This window comes from Trematomus bernacchii, unplaced genomic scaffold (assembly GCF_902827165.1).
Source record: "Trematomus bernacchii unplaced genomic scaffold, fTreBer1.1, whole genome shotgun sequence".
Taxonomy (NCBI): Eukaryota; Metazoa; Chordata; class Actinopteri; order Perciformes; family Nototheniidae; genus Trematomus; species Trematomus bernacchii.
Window position 1 is genome coordinate 627,501 of NW_022987588.1, and position 25,551 is coordinate 653,051.

Genomic DNA, 25,551 nt, shown 5'->3' on the forward strand with positions numbered 1-25,551 from the left:
CTGCATATGTCAGTGTGTGTGTTTACATTGGTTTGCATTCATGTGCTTATCTGGATCAATAGCAGCCGGCAATGAGAGACTACCTATATTGTACATGTGACTACATTCCACTGTCTCATTTCGAAAGTGTTATTGATCACTGCAGTTTCCCTTTAAAGTCAATACAGCATCTTACTTATCATCACCTGAACATAGAAGGGCAAAGACACACACTTCTACACATCTAGCCATGCATTTCTCATGGTTACAAAAATAACTTCACAGAAAAACATTTGGCATTTCAGAAGTTTGAAAACCATTTCTCATTCCACCCACGCTCCTTGCTCATATTTCTCCTCGCCAAATCCAACAAATCTGGACCCCATTGGTACTTGAGGTGCCATAATGCTTTGCTGGACTGCATTTCAAGCCAGACTAGGTTTTCTTTCTGCAGCATAAGTATTTGCCTCGGGCACGTTCACCTGAATAAATGAAGTATCATGCTGTTGAGGAACACCAGACTGGGCTAAATTTGGCCAGTGTGGGTTTGTGTGTCCTTGTGTTCTTGTTGTTTGTGTTCGGCCACTAATTGGGCTGTGTCTGAATGGGTTTTTTCTTGTGTATGTGTGGAGCACAGAGGGCCAATGAAAGCGGTGTAGACAGTTTAATGTCTCCGCTGAGGAAAAGGGTTCAAGGACAGATCGCTCACTCTTTATCACACTTTGTCACTCTCTCTGTCTACGTGCTTCGCTTCGCGCTTTTACCTCATTCATATCGTTTCTTCAGTCTTTCTCTTCCTGTGGGATATTTAGCAATCCATTCACTGCGCTCCATTAGGAGACCCCACCCTGCCCTGCATGCACACACACCATACACACACACACACACACACACACACACACACCAATTAGTGGATAACCCAGAGACGAAGAGCAATTAGAGCAGGGAGACAGCTCTGCTGAATTCACTGGATGTGTATGTGTGCGAGTTTGTGTCTGGATCTGTGTTTATCCTTGTTTGTGTACTGGTCTGTGTCCGTTCCAATTAAATGTGTCTGGCAGGCAGCCATGCAGCTTTACCTGGCTGTAGGACGCTGATGCCAAGCAGGTTGGAAGTGCGGTTGGCTACTTTGCTCCAGCTGTTGTCGTAGTTCTTCCTCCACAGGACGGCGGAGCACTGGTACTTGCCCGCCTCGCGACGCCCTGCCCGGGTCACTGACAATCGGAAGTTGGTATTGGAGTGGGATCGGTCCACTGTGGTGCGAGTACCAAGCCCCAGCAGCTGCTCCCCCCACTGCAGAGTGCCCTCGCGGGTGAACGTCACCAGGTCTTTGAACTCTCCATCACCCTCGTCGCCAGCTTCGGAGCCAGCAGGCATGAAGCGCCAGGTGACAGATGTGGGGACACGAGGGTTGTGACGGGGCTTCACCAGGCACAGGAGGTCAAAGGAGTCCCCGAAGTTAACGGATGGCGTCCGCGATGAGGCTGACACCATGAAGGAAGACTCTAAATGGTGGGAAAAGAAGAGCGTTAGGAACTTTGTATTTGTCTGGTGATTAACCTTTTAAACATTGGTTGATTTACACTGATTCCATAGTAATAGCACAACAAAGGCTGGGTGTGTGATAAGAGTCTGTTCTCTAAAAGCTTGAAGCTCAGTTAATGATGTGGGGGGTTCATAATCGTTTCCAGGAAGAAACTTTCCTTTTAAGTATGGCTCGCAAGAGAAACAAAGCCTGCAGCTGGAACAAATACAGATAGTATTTACTTAAAGCGCACTGACTTACTTGGAAAGCAGTTATACATCTCCACAAGCATTTACCACTGTCATTAAGCGCCTAAAGACAGCCATGTAGTTGATGTAACTGCACGTGTATGTTTGTACTACGCTGTGCTTGTGTCTAAATATGAATTTGAGTGCTCGACTGGGTGAGCGCTCCTCAAAATGGGTAATGCCACAAAGAACACGCCAATGTTATATCTATGTCCCACTCCTTGCCAAGTCTAAACTATCCTCATTAAAACTAAAAACATTCACCCAACTCCATGTTATTGCCAAGATACATTTACACTGGACAGCAAGGGACTCAAGAGAGAGCGAGAGAGATATACTCTATGGTCCTTTATCAACCCTGGCCCTGCTGTGCCTTTTCTCTTGCAAATTTCTCCATTATATTCTTGTCATCGGCCACATCGCTTTCCCCCTGTCCCTCACCCTCTCTCCCCCTTTGACAGCTTCACCCTCGATGTCCTTCAGGGTGTGTAATCAATGGCTCTCTGTCCAGACTTGGCTACTGCTGGGACAGCTGCCTCGGGACATAATTCTCTAATAGACAATAACTCACCCCTCTCACTCCATCTCTTATCTCCCTGCGCCCCTCTTCCATCTATCCATCTCCCTCACTGTCTGCCTGCCTCTCTGACAGAAAAGAGGATTTCACACCAATCCATTTTTCCCATACAACCATCTCTCTTTGTTTGTGTGAAGAAACATGAATGCGTTTGTTTCCTGCTCTGTGCAAAAGTGCTTGAGTGGGAGTTTACTATACATGTTTGGCCTGTGGATGCATGAATGTAGGCTTCTCACTTGTACACACTTGCCACCCAAGACATCCTGAGGGCATCGTAAGCCTATCAGCTGGAAACAAGACTCTCTACCAAGCATCTTTGTCTTCACCGTGGCAACAAAAACATGAGTCCCCCAGAGGACATCCCTCTCTCATCCCCTCCAGGTCTTATCAGTGAGCACCGGGAGTCTATAAAGGAATGGAGTAGCATCCAGGGTCCATAAAGGATCTATAATAAAGGTACAGTGACCATATATAATATATTGAGCTTCAGCCAGTAGAACAGTACACTCAAGTACACTCAGAGGACAGGTCAGAGAGTGTGCAGCACAACCTGAGCTTGGAAGGAACCCAGAGCACAAGTTTTACCTTTTTTTTTTATTCATTAGGGGCAAGGAGCAATACAAAAGAAGCCGAAGATAAGAAAGTTGAAATATAGGGCGAAAAGGTTCTCCTTCTTTTGGCGTAGGTCTAATAAAAATGAAAGTGGAAGCTAAAGTAAGAAAAACGAGGACCAAAATCTTGACCGTCACACAACAGCGCACATTTAGAGAAATCCTTTGATCAACAAGTATATAGGGGAGAGAGAGGAGATGTAACTGAAGAGAGACGAACAGCTTCAGACTTCCATTCATTGATTTGCATAATGCGTCCCTTGTTCCTTTAACTAATGTTTGTGTTGTTGTCCGAACTTAACAAATGGCCACTTAAAAACTGACATCTCTTCTCTGCAGCACCGCTGTGTGCTGCTGCAGGGAGCTAATCCGTTGGTTTTCTGTGTGTGTGTCTGTGTGTGTGTGTTGAGCCCAGTGCTCCTGGTCTGCCAGCTCCTCATTGCTCTGCTCCAGTGGATTCCTCCGCCTGTATCGAGGATGTTCAGCTTAACTCAGCACTGACAGAGGAGACCCACAGACTGTGAAACACATTGCCGCTGCATTTCCATTCTAATAATTCTGGTTAATCCATATATGTGTGTGTGTGTGTGTGTGTGTGTGTGTGTGTGTTTGTGTGCGAGCATGTGTGCATCTATGATGGGTGTCACTGAAGCACAGCTCTTGACGTGTGGCAGGTGGTGTGAGACTGTGTGTGTTTGTGTGTAATTTGTGTGTAATTCTGAGTAATAGTAATAATAGCTCCTTCCCTTGAGCTGTGCATGAATAAACCATGGTGTGTTCTACGGGCTACATTTTCTGCCTGCGCCGTTCATCAGTCTTTAGCAAATCACAAACCAGATGCCTCTCTTTCATTTGGAGCGCATGTGTGCGATGGCTTACTGCGCATGCAGGAATGTATTTCTAACAGGGAGGCTGCCCTGGATATGTGAATTCACTTGACATTTGACTTGCTAGCACAATAATCGGTTGACAGATGGAGTACATTTGTAGATAATTCGGAACCTTGTGAGGTAACAATATAGTATCACAAAGATTAACGATATGATCCAGGGTATATAAACCTGCAACAAACTCAGCTGCTGCTCATCTTAAACATACAGGCTTAGCATTTACAGACTGATATCCACTTGTGTACAGATGCAGCCTGATCACTGCTGAGTATTGTGTCCATTCTATCCACATAGCCTTTTTTTGTTTTGTTATTTAAAGTGAATAAGTATACTTGTACATACACATTTGTGTTAAGTATGTCTTTTAGCTGGGGCAAAGGCACACAATTATGTCCAAATACTTAACATGTATTCATTACATTTTCCAGATGTTTATCAGATTTTATTTAAAGGGAACAATTATATTTATAAGTTGTTTGCTCCGGCCAGCAGGAGGGGTGCAGCCCCCACAGCCCCCCCATCTCCACAACTTTTCTGCTGAATTTGCGAAATGGTAATAATAGGGTTAGATTTGGTTGCAGTAACTTACCAACAGTCTTGACTGTGACCGTCTTGGTGGCCGATCTCTCTCCTATCTTCTCCCAGCTGAGCTCTGGTTCAGTGCCGGCCTGGAGCCACTCAGTGGCTGTGCAGCTGTACTGACCCTCATCCCCAGGTAAGGCATTATACAGGGACAGAGAGAATGTGTCGGCCCGCACCTTCTCCACCCGTATCTCCCCATAGCTGGAGCGCTCTCTGTAGGATGCACTGTGCCATACAGTGCCTTCCCGATCGATCGTGGCCACCTCCAGGCCCGGTCCAGCTGCCTGCTTGTCTGTCCACTGCCAGACAACAGACAGAGGGCCTGTAGTGGTGTAGACTGAGCAGGAAAAGTGGATCACATCGCCCTCTATGACCTCAGTAGAGTTGCTGGACAGAGACACTGTGATGTTGCTCTCTGAGAAGAAGACAAAAGAGAGAGAGGGACACAGATTAGCTTGAGTTAAGGTGGGAACCCATGAATGGAGTAGCACAAACTCCCCTCAAAATGTCAACTACTTCTCACGCTGAATCCCAGAGGCAACAAGAGTTACGCTGTCTGTGTTCAAAAATTCAGAGACTACAGGAAACCAGGGGCAATATAACAAATAGCTGAGCCTGTTCTCTGGAGTAAAGCACCACAAAGTCCTGTTTGAATGCTGTGCATGTGTGTTTGGATGTTTGTGTGTGCCTGCAAGCCCAAATTTGAGAGGACTATAGTGCACTTTTGTAACTGGCCTCCGGCACATTATAGTGACAGCCTGAGAGGAGGGCCTGGTGGATTTGTGTGGGTTGAGGTTTTCTTTCTGAACCCTGTGTGGCTTGTTGACCAAGTACGCAAGGGAACAGAAAAGAAAGCTTAGATCACAGGGCTCAGCAGTACTTCAGAAGATGTGCAGGATAAAAGTCTTTACTGGTGCTCCTCTGTTTCTCTGCTTTATCTCGATTCTCATCACTTCAACGTCCATCAAACATTATGGAGCTCTGGTTGACCCAAAAGCTTTCTTAGCCATGCAGGGCCAGTGCTTCTGTCTCTTGGGGATGAATCTAAAGGTTTCCCACTTCACTTTTTTTTTGATCTCCCCTCAGGCCAAGCTCTGCTGCTTCCCTCTCAGCTTGTCGGCCCTCCTAATAAGCATGAGGTGTCTGTGAATATGGAATAAACTGGCTTCTTATTTCTATCACGCTCAAATGAACAAAGGGGAAAACCTTCACCCTTTCCTCTGATTTCTGTATTTTGTTAAAATAGCCAGATTTTTTCCCCCCATAGCTTAGATCATATTGTATTCTATTACGTTTTTACACCGAGACGAGCAGAGAGGTTTGTTAGGCGGTAGATACATACATGCTTCCTACTTTCCAAGTGTCAGGTTCCTAGACAGCGTTGCCTTTCTCTAACATTTCCTTGAACTTTCTTCTCATTTCCCCCACCAGCAACTTCTTCTTTATCTTTTGAACTGCACAATGCATTTAGTCTCTATAACAGTGTATCCCCTCTCTTTTTTCCCCCACCCTGCACATGTCCGGTCTCTCTGTATGAAATAGATTCAGGGTGGCATGAAGACTCTCTCCCCCTCTCCCATTGCAAAGGTAAACTCCTCCATCAACGCCGATTAGTCAGAAGTGTTTACCTCGGCTTTTCCTACGCTTCCACCCCCGACTGCTTCTGACTCATTAACTTTAACCCCTGTTGCACCCTATTACCAACTTTTACCCATTTCCCCCAATTAGAGTGATGAAAAACATCTTAAAATAGTTTGCGTGTGAGAAAGCAGGCCTGAGAGGACTGTTTGTGCATCAAATACATGCTGGCCTGACCACTTCTGCTGTATATCATATGAGTTCTCCTCCAATAACCATGGCCATTATCCTGTGTAAACCCTATAAACATCTTTTATGGAGGCATTACGGACTTTTGTCGGGAAAACAAAACCTCCCCTACAGAGAGCTTCCCTGGAGATTGCTGCAAGCTCGGGGCCATTGTTTTTGGGCTGATTTAGCAGGGGGGGGGGGGGGCGGGGGGTGCAGAGCGGTCAGGGTAGGTAGCGCTGGCTGCTTCGGAGGAGATGCTACTCTGTGATTATTATGTTTTATTAGGCTGGTAGCAGCTGGCTCCACTCACTGTTTAATCCCTAAGAGACAAGGGAAAAATCTTGTTGATATTATTGGGAAAGGGCTTTGTACAGTTGCATCAATCAGCAGAAAATCTGATATGACCCCCCCCCCCCCGCCCCCGGCCAGCCATGCTTAACCTATCTGAAGGAGTCTGCCCCAGCAGGACACATTCATTTAGTCTTGGGATCCACTTAGCGGGCCCTGGAGAGCTAGGCGCCTTTCTCTGTTTCTTTTCTTTCTCCACACTTTCATTTCATGGCTGTTAGCTTAGCCTTCTTGAGTCTTGGCTCTTCTGCTCTCCATTATCCGACTATAGTGTTACCCACCCCCCCCTCCCTTTCAGCTAAGCCAAGGGAATGGAAAGGACCATAATGCTGCATTACCATCCCCTTAACAATCCACTCAAACTGAAAAATACATCAGGAATAAGAGTAGGCATCATCCTTTCGCCGTCTTATTTTCCGTTAACAATACAGGTTGTGCGGCTATCAGTTATAGGCCACCTTGGAGAAAGACAGAGGGGGTGATGGAGAGAGGAAGACAGAGGGAGGCTGGAGAGGAGCACAGCGTGACATTTCATGCTGCCTACATGAAGATAAAACTGTTATTATGAGTAGCTCATCATTCTTAGTGTAATTGACAACTAAGGACAGGACAACTAAGCCATTGGCCTTGTGAACAGATTATTACTCACTGAGCGGCTGGACTGTGATCTGGACATTGCGAGACCTCTTGCTGCGGTCGATGAAGTCTCCCGTGGGCGTCTTCTCCCGCTCTGTCACCCGGCAGATATATTTCCCAGCATCTTCTGGGCGTAGGTGCTGCAGTTTGAGCAAGTGCACGTTGGTGCTTTCTTTGCGCACTGTCATATGGCCAGCAGCCTCGCGGGCTAGGTAATCGGGGCCCAGGACAGGCACAGCACTGGGGCCCACCACGGCCACCGGTGAGCTGCTGAAGACCCACGACACCGAGAAGAAGCGCTCTGGGACGTTTTGGGCCTCAATGGTGCAGCGAAGCTCCAGCGGCTCACCGGCCGTAAAGGACCGACGGTCCGTGCTCACCTGGATGCTAAAGTCCCGATCTGAGTAAAGAAGATGGGGGGGGGGGGGGGGGGGAAAGGAAGGAATAAAAGTTAAAGGAATGTTGAGTATTACAATCTGAAAGTGGTTGGCTAGCAGCAAAAAAAGTATTGCATTGGAAAACCTTGATATAACTGTGGTGTATAAAACAAAAAAGAATATACCCTTTGGAACGTTTACTATCACTGTGATTTAGAGAGACACTATATTTATTCAATATCTGTAAAAAAATCCTTGCACTAGATTTAAAACAAAGCAGCAGAATGGAAGAGCGTAGGTGTGGGGGAGATCTCTCTTATGATCCCAAACTACTTTTCTCTACTTTCTCTCTTAATGTCTGCTACACTTGAAATGCACAACACTGCCTTCATCTTAATATCCACAGTCTAGTATATGTTGAACCTGCATCCTACTTAAAGAGAGTGCAGAGATTGAGGGTCAGGTATAGGTGGGGGCAATAAAATAACATCAGTTAGAGAGAGGGACAGAAAAAAGGAGTGAGCTAGAGGGAGAATAAAAGCTGGAGAAGCTTAAGGTCACGCAGTGCATAACTCCAGTAAAACGCTGATCTTTCAGAGCCCGCTTGGTTTCACCTCTGCAATAAAAAAAAACACATCTGATTAAAATTCTCTTCAGCAGTCTGAAACAGAGTCAGGCACTCTCCTCATGCCCCTGCAGTGCACAGTCTAAAACAGAGCAGTCAACTGCTAATGCTAGCTCCTCCACATTAAAGGAGACCATGTCATGCTTTTCCGGTTATTACCCGTCCCCTTGTGTGTTATGAAGGTTTTTATGCATGTAAACGGTGTGCAGAGTCAAAACCCTCAAAGTACACCCTGTAGCGAGTAAAACTCTAACACAGAAAATACCTCCCCAAAACGCCTCGTTGGAGATACGTCACTGTCCATTTGATTCTTCCGGGTACGGGATGATGTAATCCCGTACCCGGAACGAAATGGACCAATCCGTGGAGCCGTTACGTTACGTCCGCGGAGCCGTTACGTTAAGCCCCCGCTGATTGGTCCAAATTGACCAATCCACGGACTTCCTCACACACACACACACACAGTGCAGGCAGCTCAGCTGATTTCTCCTCCCTGGCTGCAGGCTGATAACAGACAGTTGGGATGGCGGCAAAATTCTCTCTGCAGACCCATTCTCACAGCGTTTATCAACCTTTTTCTTACTCAATATCAAGCCACACTTATTGTTTTTACTTCGGCTGTGAGTTTGTGTGTGCTCAGGATGAGTTTGGCTGTGTTTCGCTGTGTATCCTAAACAAGGAAACAACACCTCCACGGAGCTCAGCGCGATTCACAACGTCCCGACCAATCAGAACACACTGTGCTCACAGGGAGGGTGGGGGCTGGAGCTATTGGAGCTACAACGAGCTGTTAAAGGCAGAGAGTGAAATTCAGTGAATACAAGTAGTTTACAGAGATGCTGTATGAGAAACCAATGTGAGTTTGGAAAAATGCACAATATAAATCTATTCTAGTAGACCTCAACAATGGAATTATGATCAGTGGAAATGGCCATGACATGTCTCCTTTAAGCTTGTTGTCTGCACATGTGCGGTTGTGCTTGCATACGTGCGTGTGTATGGCTGGGAGTTCAGTTTGATTTGCTGTATTAATTTCCAGATGATAAGCACAGTATGTATCATAGACTGCTGCTTTGCCTCTCAGTGAAGTGGTCGCCCCGAGCTGTAATTACAAAGACTTCCTGAGAAACACACTCATGTGGAAAAGTTCAAAGCTTGACGTTGGTATTGAGCTTGTTATGGGGAACATTAAGGTGGGAGGAAGAGGGATATTGTTTACACATAAACAAACATATGAAGGTACGCACACAAACAAGTCAAATAGAGACTTTTGAGCCTGAGAGCTGGATGCCTTTAATTAAAAGACAAACAGCATGTAAATCATAGTAGTGTAGTTAGGAATATGTCATTTTAGCTAAAACAATCATAATTCAGGTAACATTAAAAGGAATAAATCTTGTCAATAATTGTATTATAACAATACAACGACTATTAATAGCACTACTGCCAATACTAATAATGTATAATGTCTGATGGAAAGAATAATTACTCGCAGCAGTGGGGAACATATAGATGCAAATGATGACATCAGGGTCAAGGGAAAGTCCAACCGATTGCTTCCTGAATCTTTCAAAAGGACAGCAAGTCATTGTATCGTGGCATTTGAATGGGATGAATTGTGAAGGAAGTTGAACATGGAGCTCTTTTTAAACCATTTTTACAGCAGAGCTCAGCTTAGGATGCCGAGGGGTAAATAACAGCCTCACAGGTCCAGCATGTGTTAGTAGTGTTCAGAGCTAATTAAAAAAAAAAAAAGAGAGAACTAAGTGCGAGAAGCAGAAGGGCGAAGGAAAAAGTGCGTAATGGAGAAAGTCCGAGGGAGAAGAGAGAAATGCAGTGATGAGACATGACTGCAGAAAATGAGCGGTGATGTGAGAGTGGGGAACAAGGGAGGAGGTGAGAGAAAAGAGAAAGATGGTAAAAACCGAGAGCGAAAGGTACATTAGGATTCTGTCCGTTGCTACTCTCTCTGATGCTGCCGGTGGGTGATTAGTTAGCGGTGGGGCTGTCGTGAGATCCACTCCATCTTTTATAATAAGAACCTAATGAAGGAGCTACCGCTTCTTTTTTCTAAATGTCTCTCTCCGTCTGTCGAATTTGCACATGGACAGGTGCAATAATAAACACACAAGTTCAGCCTAAAGGTATGCAAGTGGTGCTTGCATCATGCAATGATGAGCACACACATAAGAAATCTAAGTGTATCCACATTCGAGTTTGAGCACTCACACCCAAGCCGCACACTGCAGCATAACTCTGCCGTATTCTCTTTGTCACGTAACAACACCTCCATCTATTATAGATTACAGAGGAGAAGGAGAGTGACGGAGGGTGCTGAGAGGGGAGCTATGAGTGCCTTTTGTCTCCACCCTGAAGTAGCAGGAACTCATCTGACAAACCTGCTTTACATCTGAGTTTCCATTCTCCTTCTCATCCACCCAGCACTATCTGGGGCACCATCAAGTTGTATTGGTCCAGAGCGGATCTGATGCTTAATGGAGAAAGGCAAAACGATTCCACTTTGAAGTGATTTACTGGCATGAGACACTCGCCACTGCGTGCTGCCTTGGTAATTGAGCTAACGTCAAAGCGGTTTATCACCCATCTCCGTGGCCCTTTCTTGGAAGCATAGAAAGACATTCTTTATGTATGCGCATTACACAGCAGAGGGTGAGGTGGGGTCAGGTCGATGGGAGGTTATAAGTACATGTGGGGAGTCGTAAAGCCGTCTTTGGTTCTGGTCTATCAAGTCTGCGATTGACAGTTTATTAGATCATTATCATATGAGGCATACTCCTCAATGAGCCACAGCAACAAACTGTTCCTTTCTTCCACATACTTTCCCCTTGTTTCTTACTCTTCCCCACGTCCCCCGCCAACCCTCCCTCTCCCTGCTCCTTCCTTCCTCGGTAAGTAATTCCCTTCCTCCCTTCCATTAGACAATATCCTCCTTCAGAGTTGGCAACCGCACCAAACCAGCACGGACTCTCCCACTAATGCACTCAGGCACGAACTAGAATGGTGTAATTGTTGGCAGAGAGTGATGAAAAAAGCATCCTTACATTCCGATCCCTGGTTCACTGGTTGTCTGGGAAATTGTAAATGTGGAAGCCATAGGTCTTCCCCTGTCAAACCGCCATGCTGTTTCCAAGCTGGTTAAGTTATTCCTGGATGTGCTTGTAATGTTGCCCATCAAACAGACACAAATACAAAAGTGCAGAGTCTGTGGAGGTTTAGTTAAGCCCTTTTTAGTGAGCTAATGAGCTTAGTGGGAGATACTGATCAGCAATCAGAGGAAGCCGGCCCACATGTGTGCTTGTGTGTCTGTCAAAAGGACAGGGGGGACCTAAGAGGAGAGCAGCATATTTACCCTGTCTATGCCTCTCTTTTATTTTTTACAGATTCTCTTTTCTTGACTCACCAGTGGGCTGAATGCGGAGCTGAGTCTTCTCGCTCTGCTTTCTGGTCATGGCAAACCAGCTGCCATCTGTGTCCTGAATCCACTCAGTAGCCTGGCAGTACAGCAGGCCCTGGTCCACTGGCTGCAGCTTGTGAATAGTCAGCCTGTAGGAAGTGGCACTGGTTTTGTCCAGCCTGAGGTCCCCTGCCGCCATCCTCTGCCGGTACGGGCCCCCGGAGCGCAGGACAAAGTCCCTCGACAGGGTGACCAGCTCCTGGGGAGGGGATGCCGCGTCCTCTGGGGAGCGCAGGTACCAGCCCACCGATAAGTGAGTGTGCTGCAGGGTGGTCCGAGATACCTCACAGGTTAGCTGCAGCGTGTCGCCTTCCACCTTGGACAGAGTCTGGGCGGGAGCTACTACTGTCAACGAGTCCGCGATAACTGCAAAGAAGAAGAGAGAAGAATTAGCACGAGAGTGAGGATATGTAAAGGTTCCTTTATGTCAGGGCAGGTCAGAGTTATCCCTTTCTTTACATACCATACTGTATGAACCCACTACCAGTCTATAAAAAAAAAAACTGAAATACCATGTTATTAGATAGACAGCTTTGTTATATTTAGATATAACAAAGCTGACTATATTTGTTTATTATATATATATATTGAAGTGCAAACTAACAGGCCTTTTGCTGTAAGTGGTTCCAAATCTGATGTACTCCCCAGTGAGAGGTAAAAGTGTTAATGCAACCAAGCTTTTGTTCTGAGGTTGTTGCCCTCTATTTTCTCGTCAATACATGACTTTCACATGCCATCGTGCGTTGATGGCATTTTCTCTATCTCACACAGACAGGCGCCTCCAGCACTTTTTACAGGCTGATTATATCCCATTTGGTTTTTCTATAGCAAACACACCAGCTCCACACTGGCATCTTACAGCTTCACTCGCTTTCATTAAACTTTTCAAAAATGTTTTGATCACGCGTACTACAATATGCAAGCGGCAGGTAAAAATGGATGTTATAAATGTGTCTTATCTAAATAAAACTGAGTGCAGCGGACAGACTTCAAGCCAGATGGTGGAGAACAGTGGAGATGAGAGAGGGGGACAGTCAAGTACAGGGAGGCAACTGAGACATCAAGATGTGTGCATTTCAGTAAGCAGACTGCAAACACTGACAGAAATAAACATGCATAGGTTTTAAAAAGGCGCTAATGGAGTATTTTTGGATATTTACCAGGGCCGCTGTGTATTAATGTGTGTGGAAGAGAGGAAAAGAGACTGATAAATATCCCTTGATCTCAAGCTCCAAAATGTTAGCATTAATGACGACAAAAAAGGATGAAAAGTCCCAGGATGTTGAGTGATAGCTCTCAACTGTGTCTTGATGTGTGGTTGTACATTAAGACTATCCTGTTTGCTCCCTATTCAATGCGTGACGAAGCTGCATTGCTTGCATATGAATAATGTCACAACACATAATACACGTGTATGTGCACATACACTATACCTAAGAAAAGGAGAATATACAAAGACACACTGTGTTTACAATTGACAGCAGCCAACCATTTAAGATGAGATAAAAATGAATTGAGCGAATAATGCAGAGAAGCTTTCTTGCATTGCCATGTGGTGACTGTGAGCCCTTCTTAAAAGCCAGAAAATGGAAGTGCTTTGTGGGGGTTTATCTTGGTAGAGTGCTTTGTCAAGATGTTTGGCTATTCAGGCTCTTAAGGGATTGTCATTGTGAAGACTACAAATCAGCATGTTCGAGGCCTTTGCTTCACCTGCGATGACTAAACATAGACTCGGGAAAAAAAGCTATATTACTGCTATCTTTTAATGTAAGCAAACACACACTACATACATCCTCTGTGTGTGTGCTCATATTTCTGTTGGAAAACACAAGTTCAATTGAGAGATGGGGATTGTGAGAACAGAGAAACAGACACCACTAATGAAACAAACGGGGGGAGAACAAAGGCATAGAGATCAGAGAAAAAAAGATAAAGGAGGCGGAGAGGAGGCATGACATCTGGTTATTGGAGTTTAACAAGACACTCAAGAAAGAAACAACGATAAAGCAGAAGTGGCAGGAAAAGAAAGCGAGTAATCAGATGGGTCAGACACAGTGGCGCTCTAATGAGATGCTGCTTTGTGGAGGTACATTAAGTCCAGACAAGAATAAACAGTTTCCTGCAATAGTTCGAGACAATCTTGAAAATATATGTATATGTAAATGTCTCCTAAAGCTGTTGTTCTGAACCTTTTTTCTTAAGGGATCCCTTTTTTTTAAATAATTGAGTAAGCTAATAACCCCAGAATATGGAGAAATCGTTTATGGTTATTTCATATTGTATTTAATGTGTAACACAGGGGTGCTCACACTTTTTCAGCTTGGGAGCTACTTTTAAAATGACCAAGCCCAAATGATCTACCTACAGGGCCGCCCCTGCACCATCTGTGTCGCGAGCGGTGCGAGTGGACTACACGGCGGATAAACTGTGGCGCGCTTACACTAATTGCGCCGCATAAGCGCATAATAGTGCGCCGCATTTGCGCTTCAGATGAGGAGGTGAGGCCCCCTCATAACTGCATGAACCCGTATGGCACAATACAACTCGGACTGGCTTACCTGTACGTCAATCAAGTGGCAAATGTCATAGTAAGGATGGATGAAAGGCTAACTTTAAAATAAAAATTATTGGGCACCCCTGGTGTAACATCTCTCTTATGTTTTTTTTTAACAAGTCATACACACTTTTAATGAATTCATTGTTTTCTTCTCCCGGTTAGCTCTGCGTTTGTTTCAAATAGGGCTGTGCGATTATGGCAAAAATCATAATCACGATTATTTTGGTCAATAATTGATATCACGATTATTAAATACGATTATTCATTGACTTTGAAAACATCCATTTATTGAACTTTTAAATACAAATAATAATTTGAACAGTATCTTTTTAACTGTTGATTTCCCATAACGTATAATTCAACTGAAAAACCAATACAAAAATAAATAAAATAAATGATACATTTATATCTACATTTAAATAAATATCAAAATAATAAATACCAATAAACAAGATCAACAAATATTTTGGAGCGCACTTCAACAAGCTACTAAACATATATAAATATGATAAATACAAATAGATTTGATCAAATATGTTGCAGTGCACTGTCACAACCTAGCAAAGCAAAATAATCGTTTTTTTCGATTATGTTGTTTTCGTAATTGTGGCAGGCCAAAATCGTAATTGCGATTAAAATACGATTAATTGCACAGCCCTAGTTTCAAATGTGGAATGTTCTAATGTGAACAAGGCTGTTTAGCAGAGAGGAAAGGCTCTGAATATGTTCAAGTCTTTACCTCGCCCATACCCTGTTACAAGGTTCTTCCACCATTCAAATCAAGAATTCCTTACAGGTTTTTGTGACCCTCACTGGGGTCCGGACCTCCATGTTGGGAACCACTGCTCTCAACCACTTCTTCATTACCTTGAGTGCTTGATGAACATTCAAGCAGCAAGGGATGCAAATGGTAGTCAAGGGCAGGAATAAAACTATTCTGCTGATATATTTGTTTGTTGGTTGCATGATAAAATGACTAACATGGGAGTCTTAGTATTCCTTTATTAGTGTTTGTATAAATATGCTTAATATCTCTGCATGGCAAAAGCCTGTGGGAGAGCATGTGTTGTGTGTGATAGTGTGTGTATCTCTCTGTCCGCAGATCACCTCAGGTACTACTGGACCCTTCAGGCTTATGTTTATTTGTGCTCATATTTGACCTTATCTCAAGGACCTCTTATGTTTGCAGTAATTACATTTTTTTTGTTCTGTTTATACCGTCATTGACTGCTGACTCCAGACTCCTTTTTAGCGACTGAAAGGACGCCGGGGAAGAATTTAGTCAAATTCATCTGTTCTTTGTTTGGGATGGGAGACACACCTAGATGCAGATATCTGCACTCTACTGAGGGCACTTTTCTATGTTATTGCAGGTCTACGCTGAGTAATCATCTCCTACTAATGGTTGCTACTGCTGGGTGATAATTCCTCAATATTATCATGTACTGACTTTCAGTGGAATCATGTTGTGAAGATACAATTTCAAGTTATTGTTCTACAGATGTCTAAATAAATGTTTCTGAGCAATTAAAATAAACAAGATTGGGGTTTTAAAGAAAGAAGACGTTATTTTTGTATTATGTTGTGTGTCAGTAGAATCAAGGTTATTAAAATGGTTTATCTTATTGAAATATGATTTCGCAAACAACCAAATAACATTAATATTGTGAAAAGATTCAAACTGTTTTGCCAAGACCTTTGTTACCATTCAGTGTTCTGACTGAAAGACATAATGTAAATACATTTCATTACGCAAGCGTCCTCTTCAATGACCTGGTGTTGCCAAGTTCTCTTACTCGGACTCTTGTGTCAACACTGAGTGAACGGCAGCCTCAAGTAGACATACTGTTTCCACAAAAACACACCTACGCTACAACCTGCCATTGCCATAGCAACCCTCCCACAAGATGCCGAGGGCCTCTGATAACAACTGGGATGAAATATTACATCCACACCCCCCCAAAAAAACTCCCCCGCCTGAAAGACACAACCGATGAGATAACGACAGCCAATCTCATCATTTCCCAGGGTCAGGCGGGGGTTGTAAACACACCGAGATCCTCCAATAGCCACTCTGACCTCAATCTTGGAAGGATTAAGAACAGGATGAGATGGCATTCGTTGGCACACACAAACACACCCTCATGTTGTGTCTTGTGAGGACATCGTATTGACCTATACCTTGCTTAACCGTAATTGCTGTGTGCCTAATTCCAACAATTACAAATAGTCCTAAAAGACAAATCTAAGGAACATTCTATATATTCTTGTAGAAATGTTTTCGTATAAAAAAAAATGAATTGATCCTACAGTACTATGTCATTGGTTCTTCATTATAATGTACATAGGCACTGTCGTTTATTGTAAGTCAATTTCACATATACCATCCTGCTGCTGTTAATACTCACTTTACACCATAAGTCTAGCAATCCATGCTAACAAATAGTACAAAACAAACATATTTTCTCCTGTTTTAGTAACATTCACAAGACACTACAGGGCCCAAATGTATTTGGAAAGTGTGTAGGCTTTTTTTTAAAACAACGTATCCATGGCCTGTTTAGATGTTTTAAGATGTATTCTTTTAGGTGATTTGTTGACAATAACAAAGACGGTTTAGTATTCCATGTCTTATTCTTAAACTTGTATCTAATTAAGATACAAGTTAAAATTAGATCTAAATTACACTCATTTAGATGTGTGGGAGAAACCTCTGTGTAGCAATGCAGTGGGAGTCACCGACTCATGAAGGAGACACGGGAAGAGCAGGAGCTTTGATGTCAAACACTGATGGTTTATTACGAGTTTCGGCCGGAGAATTCACAAAACAAGTCCAAGAGCCAGAGGTTCTGACTTCACGGAAGAGTTGCCACATCAATTCTGAAGAACTCTACCCCAGACCCATGTATTTAGCTAGTTCAGAGAGAATAATCAACATTGTGCACAACAAGATAGAATCATAACACCTCTATCAGCTGACGCCAACAGGCAGGAACAGGGAGACACTGAGAGCACAGCAGCCAAGGTTACAGGTGCGTGTGCTCAGTCAGGACAGTATGAACTGATAAACTGGGTCAAAGTTATGGGCCTTGGAAAATATTTCCCCAACAGATGTAATGAGTAAATAAAACATTGGTAGGACCAGCTTTGTGTGCCTTCATCGAGGGTCAGTCACCACATTGGTAACAGATTGTGCACCCTATAATGTGATTAACACAAATGCACACACTCTCAACGTAGGTCAATTATGTGTTGAAAGAAAATGTAGCTACCCTGCTATGCCAAAAACTGTGCAGCTGCAACATCTTTCTAGCTCATCTAAGTGTTATCATAGTGTAACCTAAGACTACGATTGGGTAACCAAGCAATTAAAATAATTTTCTGAGAGTAAATAGCAGATACATTTTTTTTTTTACTTTCCTTACTTTTTTTTTTCCTTACTCAGCAGAAGTGCCAGAGAAAGTCTGTACATGTGAATGCCTCCTCAGTGCATTTATGACATATTCAAACTATGACATTTAGCACATTTTCCCATTGCGAAAATTGTGCATATCTTCAATACATCTGCCAATTTCTTTTACCATTAAATAAATAAATGAATTTGATTCAAAGGCTTTCAGGAGTTAAGAAGTAATTTGCCTCACTTGTATCGCATTCGTAGAGACTTCAATATCAGAAGCACCAGCAATTAAGACATTTCTCACTGATGAATCAGTTAATCTTTTGCATTTTGAAATGGAGAAACTTGTGTGTGGATGTGTTATTCAGTTTTTTTTACTGACACAGAATCTGTCAATCCTTTATAAATCTTTAAAACGACTCTCTTCCTGCTCTACCTCATCTGCAATTTTCGCTTTCATCTCTCTCCATTCCTGATCTTCCCCTCTCTCAGCCCTCTGAAATGAGCGACGGTTGTCATCCCTCAAGCTGGCCTTTTAAGTCCAGTTACACCGGGATAGAAGTGTGGGGGACACGAGGACACAAAAACCGGGAAAAAGAGATTTCGCAAAGACGACATGAGAAAAATATGAATATTTTGCATGCAACAAAACCTTTAGCATCTCTCTGAAGTTTGTGCTGTGGCTATTCAAGAAGCCGAAACGATTCCTTCCATAAAAAAGGAACAACAGGAAATCAAACAGCAGCGCTTGCTTGTGTGGGTACAACGTTTCACATGTGAGTGTTTGTGGGAACATGATTTTTTTAAAGATGAAACAAAAACAGCATATAGAGAGGATCTAACCACCCTACACTCTGTTGTAGTCACATTGTGGGAGAAGATGATGATGATAACTTGCCCCGGATGTTAGTGCAAATGCTCTGGCTCAAATAAGCAACAACACAAACAACACATGCACCCACACAGATTTAATTGCATTGTGCTTGTGCATGTATGCATTTAGGTTCCTATAAACCCAGGTCTTGAATGCAAGTGTAAAGGCAGCATGTGTCTGACTCTGTTCTGTTTTCAGTGTGTTAGTAACTTAGGCCCAGGCTCCACGGGAACGCATACGGCAAAACGCATAGGATTAACGCAAACGCAATCGCCAAAAAGCTTCCGTCCACACGCAATATACACCGGATAGTGTCTTGCCACACAAGACAGCTCCGTTTAGATCCAACCGCTGGAAAAGCTGCAGTACATATGCCGAGCCTGTACGTGGCGCTGTAACTTCCTCCACAAAAGCAGCAACTTCCTCCACAAAAGCAGCAACTTCCTCCACAAAAGCAGCGAAGAAGAATGGTTGTCATGGCTGCACTTCTGTTTATTCACCGTGGTGGGGGCCGAGGGAATCGGGCAGAGTTTTTCGCCGGTCAACGTGTGTTAAAGTTTAAATCTTCCGGACAAAATTATAAAAGTGCCGGTCAAAGGTCTTCATTGTTATTTATTGAGCTTTAAAACAAATGAATAACGACTCTATATAATGATATATAATAATAAAATACACGGAGCCTGTCTCTTTTTCCTCTCTTCTGACAGCGTCAGTGTCTGTCTCATGCAGCAGCTGATCCAGTAATGATGACCCGACAGTAAAAATAAACATATTTATAACTAGTTTAGGTAGTTTGAGAGGTAATTAAAATAGCCAAGGGTGATGATCTGACTTGAAGTGTGTGTTTTGCTCCCGCTGCATCACAGCGGGAGGAGCTGCGTGTCTCCGTCCTGTCAGATTAGACTTCACTCACGTTTATATCCATATCGAGATAAAGATAAATAATCTGAATTCAGTGTGCAGTGTACTTTTGCGGGGGTGAGCAGCAGAGGTGGGGAGAGGCGGGGCTATTGCGTCGTCATTATCAGAAAAGGATGACCGTATAGGCTGCCACACGGCCCCGTTGGACCCCCCAGAGCGCTCCGTTCCCAGATCTATCCACCTTTGGACCCGTTGTCGTTTGCAGAGTCCGTTTCTACCGTTACGTTACGGCGTCGTGTGGCAAAAAGGGCTATACGCAAGAGAAATATGCGGATACAACCCGTTTTCGTTCCTAGGCCTGAGCCTCAATTGGAAATGTCAAACTTTTGCCACTGGCTGCTTGCCAATCAGAATGAGGGAGAAGATATCAAAGGTGTTTAACAATGGCAATATCCATGATGGAGCTTTTCTCTGACATATATTTAGAATTGTTTATTCCTTCTGGCAAATACTGCAAATAACTTAAAAGCAACACAAAAAAACTCCTTTGAGAGCTGGCAGCTTGACCCTGCAAGCAACTTAAAATGGCAAAAAGTATGTGGACTTCCATACTGTATTTGATGGTCATAAATATTGTTCCACAATGTCTTGCCATAATATTCTCAGCTCTGATGGGAAGGCGCTCTATAAAGATATTTGAAACGGGCTGCAGGGATTTGCTCAGATTCAGCCACAAAAGCATTAGTGAGGTTGGGCACCAGTGTTGGGGGATAAGGCCTGGCTTAGAGTGGTGCAGTTGGTGTTGCATACTAAAAATCCTTCATAGGGTTGAGGTTAGTGCTCTGTGGAGGCAAATCATGCTCTTCCACACCAAATCCAGAAACCTTAGGCCTGCATTCAAACAGACTCGCCAATAGCAGCTGTACTGCCGGGTGCAGTGGCGTCAACTTATCTCTGGAAAAACCACACAGGGTTGTCAAGGCATATTATTATTATTATTATCATACATATCATTGGAACTTATGGGGACAAAACCAAAAGCAAGGAAAACATCCTATACGCAAATTAATACAAAAGTATACACCCTTTTGGTCCTAAAGGGTATGCCATTCTCAATGCTACTGACTAGCACAGCAGATGTTCAAGCAGCTGACATAGTTAACACTTCTCTGTATGTCATGGCCATAAGTGTCAGTGTTTGTGTGTTGCGCTGCAAAGCAAATGCCCATTTGGCAAAGCCAGTAGGGTAATTATTGTTAATTACTCTGTGAAAGTGAGAGTACTGCTGAGAGGGAAACAGAGCGAGTGGGCGATCTTTAGCTCCTCTTCATGTAAGTCCAGCATCATCGCTTAGCAGACGTCACTGACTGCCTGGAACACATGCAGGCGTGTTGGGTCAGTAAGTGATACAAAAGGGATATATATATATATATATACAGGAACTGTGTCTACATCTGTCTCTCATCCTTATTGTCCATTACTCTGCCCATTCACAACCTCCACGCCTGTGTTCCTCTCTGTAAGAGCAGTTGAGTCAGAATGAGGGAGGAAGTGGTTCAACTGGGTAATGTTGAGAGGGGAAGGCAAAGTACGAGGAAGCAGACACATATGAGGATGAACACAAAGAGGGAAAGGGAAGAAAATTGCAAAAATGCAAAACAATGCTCGTCAATCGTGCAATGTATCCTACAACCCAACACATTAACTCTTCACAATTTCTGTGCAGGATAAATTAAAACTTCTTCAAAAACATTAGTATGTTTGTGTTTTTAGCGTGTATATAGATTCTGGACTGAAGCTGTTCCTTTTACTTCAACACCCTACATTTATACACAAAAGAACACAAATCTGCCAAACAACACAGAGCACTCGGGAGACAAAAAAAATCAAGAAGGCCTTCAAACAAAACACCACAAGCAAACACCAAAGCCAGCTCTGATGAACAGAGGTCTGCGAGCCAACCCCAAGTGCCTGAATTGATAATAAGGACAAGATACGGAGTTTAACTTGAAAAAAAGGGCAGAGTAAAGATCACGCCTCGGAGCCAGAGAGGAGACACGTGGGAGCCCTCTTTAACAGAGAATGAGACGGAAAGACTGGAGCAGAAGTCTGCGGCATTGGATCTTGGTCCACAGCAGGGGGTACATCCATAATAGAACACACGCATGATCAGATGAGCCTGACACCTTATTGAATCTCAAATACAGAACACCACTCCTTTCATCTGTCTCCTTCATTGTTTTTGCATATTTATGTAATACAGGCATAACGGCTGTTGTGCATTGTACCGACCCAGGGAGACGACGTGTTTATTAAGATTTGATGTCATAATGATGTGTTTGTTAAAATGTCGTTCTCCTGTGACTGTGTGTGTGAAGCTGTTTTGTTATTTGTGTCTTTTTTTGTTAATACACATTGTACAGCACCCAGGGGTTTTAAGTAAACACTGCTGTGTTCCCTTCTGAAATAAGCTCTGGCCACTGTTGTATATTATTAACCAGGTACTGTGAGGACAACAGCATTTACTGAGCAATAGAAAAAGTACTAAACTATCTACTACTATAGTTTTAAAATGGTTGGTACCATGTCTTTTTGTATTTTACAGTTAGAATGATTTGTAACAACGACTCTCAAAACAATGGGTTTTTTAGGAAGACTAAAGCATATTTCTCATATCTATCCTGAAAACTGCTGCAATGATTTTTCTTTTTTCAAAATAATCAAATAAAAACAATTAAGTCCCTTTGAACTCTCTAAATGTTGAGCAATGCTTTCAATAAAGCTCCATGCTGCAGCATGTGAAGGAATTCTTCAGGTTGACAGGCCAGCACTGCCTGGTGATGGTTGCTAAGCTATGATTGGACAAGGGGTGGTAAAGCAGACTGATAATAACTGTATTGGTCATTTTAATACAATTTCGTTCAATGGAATGGAATAAATCAAATGCCTTTACTTTTTAATTGTGGTGCACACGTACACGTTTTGATAATGGGTGAAATGTTGATAATGCCTTGGGACACAACCATTTAATGAGCAAACGGAATGAGATATGAAACCAAACATTAATTAGTCTGTATTTGGATGGCACTGTGGACTCACTTGCAATTATTTGTAACGAGACAACAGCTTTCAGTCTGCATAGCCGTCAGATAATTGACTTTGACGTGGCTAAGTTCTTGTTCAGAGACATAGATGTTTTTAGTTTTGGCAGAATACACAACATCACATTATCTGTGTAACAAAAGCAACAGAATATAATACCTTTCACGACATCACATTTACCGTTTCTGCAGAAAGTACATACATTCATCAACAAGTGTAGCATTTATTTGAATAATATTGAATGAGTTAAAACCTACAAGCCAAAGGTCAAGATCTTGTGTGTACAGGGCTGAAGCTCTTTTGATTTATAACATATATGAGAGTCATGCCAAAGACTAATCCCGATCAGAGGATCATTGTAGAGAAAATCACCATGCAAATAGGGAAAACATTTTCTCTATTTGCTCTAATCTGTAAACATAGGCTTATATGAGTGGGCCAAAAAGCTAGAGTAGATGCAACGTCTTCCTTTCTGAGTTGAGTAGTGCAGAATAAACGGTTTCCTTATACATTATGAATGTGGTAACAATTGCTTATTATCTGGATCAGAGATTGTGGTTTATTATCTATCATATTACCACATAGCGTGCACCGCTTTACTCTTGATATTTTATTTACCAAACTGGTACGAACGCAAACACATTTGTCTATTATTATGTCTCACTCTATCACTACTGATCAATGAGGCTTCCACACAGTCCTATCATAACACACCACATCCAATCTTTTATAACTGCGAGGAGAGATAAAACGGGAATGGGGGGTTGGGGTATTGCAAAGGGGTTAGATGATATGAGAAATCTTACAGATGCTGTTATGAGATTTTCCGTTAGGAGCTGTGAGGTCCCCTGCTAATGGAACGTCAGTGTGAGGGGGTGTGTGAGTGTGCCTGTGCTGTAACAGAGGTCACAATGACTGAAAGGAAAGGGCCTCTTCATTTAATAACGGGGTCTCTGAAGCATTATTTCCTGTCTCCTTACATTCGTCTTCAGGTTCTATCTCATTTTTCTACTCAAAATGTTCTTCTTACTCGAGCTCCCTTCATCAAAACCTTCCCTCTACCGACCCCCCCACTCTCTTCCAGATCTCTGGTCAGTTTCTTTTTCATTCGACAAGTTGCTTGTCAGCACCCAATTATCACTTGTGCTGTATTCCTTGGCCTCCTTCCTCCTCCAGCTTGTCTCCGTCATGATTGTGTTAGATCAAAGGCTACCACGTTTTATTGAGTTCTGATCACACTCCAACCCGCCTGTAGTCTACATGTCAGTCAGACAATGACCCTATTGCAAGTTTGTTATATCCGAGGTGGTCATAAAACTAGTGAACGGAGCAACATCTGCTCCGTGTGTGAGTAAGAGAGAAACAGAGCTAAGCCCCCTGTGGCTATAACAGCTCATTATCCCTAAAGATAGGAGAGGCACATCAAAAATCTCTCTCTCCCCGTCTCCGTTTTACACAGTCACCCGGGCACCCAAACTCACACAGATAAAGCCCGGGGGGACAGCTGCTCTCTGACACACACACACACACACACAGTAGTATGAGTGACAGAGGTACTCCCCTCTCCTCACCCAAACATGTCCTCCAGATCTGGGACTCAGCTGCACTGGGTCACCGAATCAAACATGCAGTCCTAAGGGGTGTGCTGCTTATTAACATTCTTTTTGGAGAAAAATGTACAACAGTTTATTACAAAACTCGCTGGCACAAGTTGTGTTTTTACGAATTTATAAAACCCCCTCTTCTAATAACAAAAAGCACAAGCAGTATAATATATTAAATGAAAATAAAAATAAATATATAAGAATACATCTAAAGCACTTTTATGAGCTGTTGGATGTCCCCCGTTTGTTTTATAGGACTTCTATGCATGTGTCCAGGTTTTCTCACAGAACAGCAGAAGCAAAGTGGGATAGGTATAACAAAAGGAGAAAGTGGGAGAAGAAAAGAAAAGGAAGATGGGCAGCGAGTGAAGAAGTGGGCTTTGTTATTGTAGCAGGAGAATGGTGACGTGGAGTTAAAAGGCTGAATTTTGCGATAAGAGAAGGGATCCGTGGTGAGAAGAAGCTTTCAAATATGAGACGCAGTTTACACAAAGGCAGAAGAGGAGGATTTAACACTAACTAAGACGCTCGCAAACACAAGCGGGCGCACGCTGGTACACACAATATGACACAACCTCTCGCTGAGGCCCAGCCAGGAAATGAGCCTGAGTGAGTGTGTTGGGAAGATGGAGAGTAAGCGGAAGATTATAAGGCAAGGCGTAAGAGGAGGGGTAGTCTGACGAGAGGTGGGAGTATGAAAGACAAATCTTCCTAAGAGCATTTGAAGAAGAGCTGTGTGCAAAGCTATCGTTGACTGAAATCCTTTAGAGCATCAAAGATTTACTCATCATGCCTAAACACATGAAATGTTCCTTCTATTCCCTCCCTTCCTCTCCTTTTTCTACACTTCTCTGCTCATCTTCAGACCCACTTTTTTCATCGTTTCATCTGTCACGCGCTTCCGTCTGCTTGTGCATCCAAATAAGATGAATTACAGCAAACGCTCGCGAAAAGACATACTGAAGCCACCCCTGTGTTTGTGTGTGTGTCTTCTCCAACGGTGCTGGCTTGGAGGTTGTTGGCACATGTGCAGGGTTTTGCTCTTTTGCAAACATCAGCACATACAGTACATGTTGGCACACAATTACCTGTCTACCTACCCTACAGGCACAACAATGCACCATGTGAAATTATTCGCATTTACAAACAAAACACACCTTCCCCCTTGTATGCTAACAACAGCATTTATCAAGTATATTGTGTTTCTAATATAGAGGTGCAAGTATTAAAACTAATAAACTGCATCCCTGTGGTGCACTTACTGTCCCTCCCCCCTCTTTTATTCTCTCTATACCCTAACAGGAGCTCCCACCATCTCCCTTCATCCCTCCATCAGTCGCCCCAGCCCCAGATGGTAAAGCTGTGACCAATTAAAGACTTCCCTGAGGATAGAACCAGTTATAGCCCGAACCATCTGACTATTTCTCTGTGCGTGTGTGTGTGTGTTTTTTGTAAACCTTACAAAACATAT

At 43.3% G+C, this 25,551-nt stretch overlaps 1 protein-coding gene across 1 annotated transcript in view; it reads right to left on the bottom strand.

The window, feature by feature from the left end:
• Positions 1 to 25,551, bottom strand: part of igsf3 (immunoglobulin superfamily, member 3) — a 68,804-nt gene that overhangs the window by 16,750 nt on the left and 26,503 nt on the right. Inside the window, exons 3-6 of the mRNA XM_034128824.1 lie at positions 11,629 to 12,048; positions 7,219 to 7,605; positions 4,420 to 4,827; positions 1,059 to 1,484 (exon numbers count right to left, since the gene is read on the bottom strand). Of these exons, the coding sequence (XP_033984715.1) occupies positions 1,059 to 1,484; positions 4,420 to 4,827; positions 7,219 to 7,605; positions 11,629 to 12,048 (1,641 nt within the window). The remainder of the gene's footprint in view (positions 1 to 1,058; positions 1,485 to 4,419; positions 4,828 to 7,218; positions 7,606 to 11,628; positions 12,049 to 25,551) is intronic.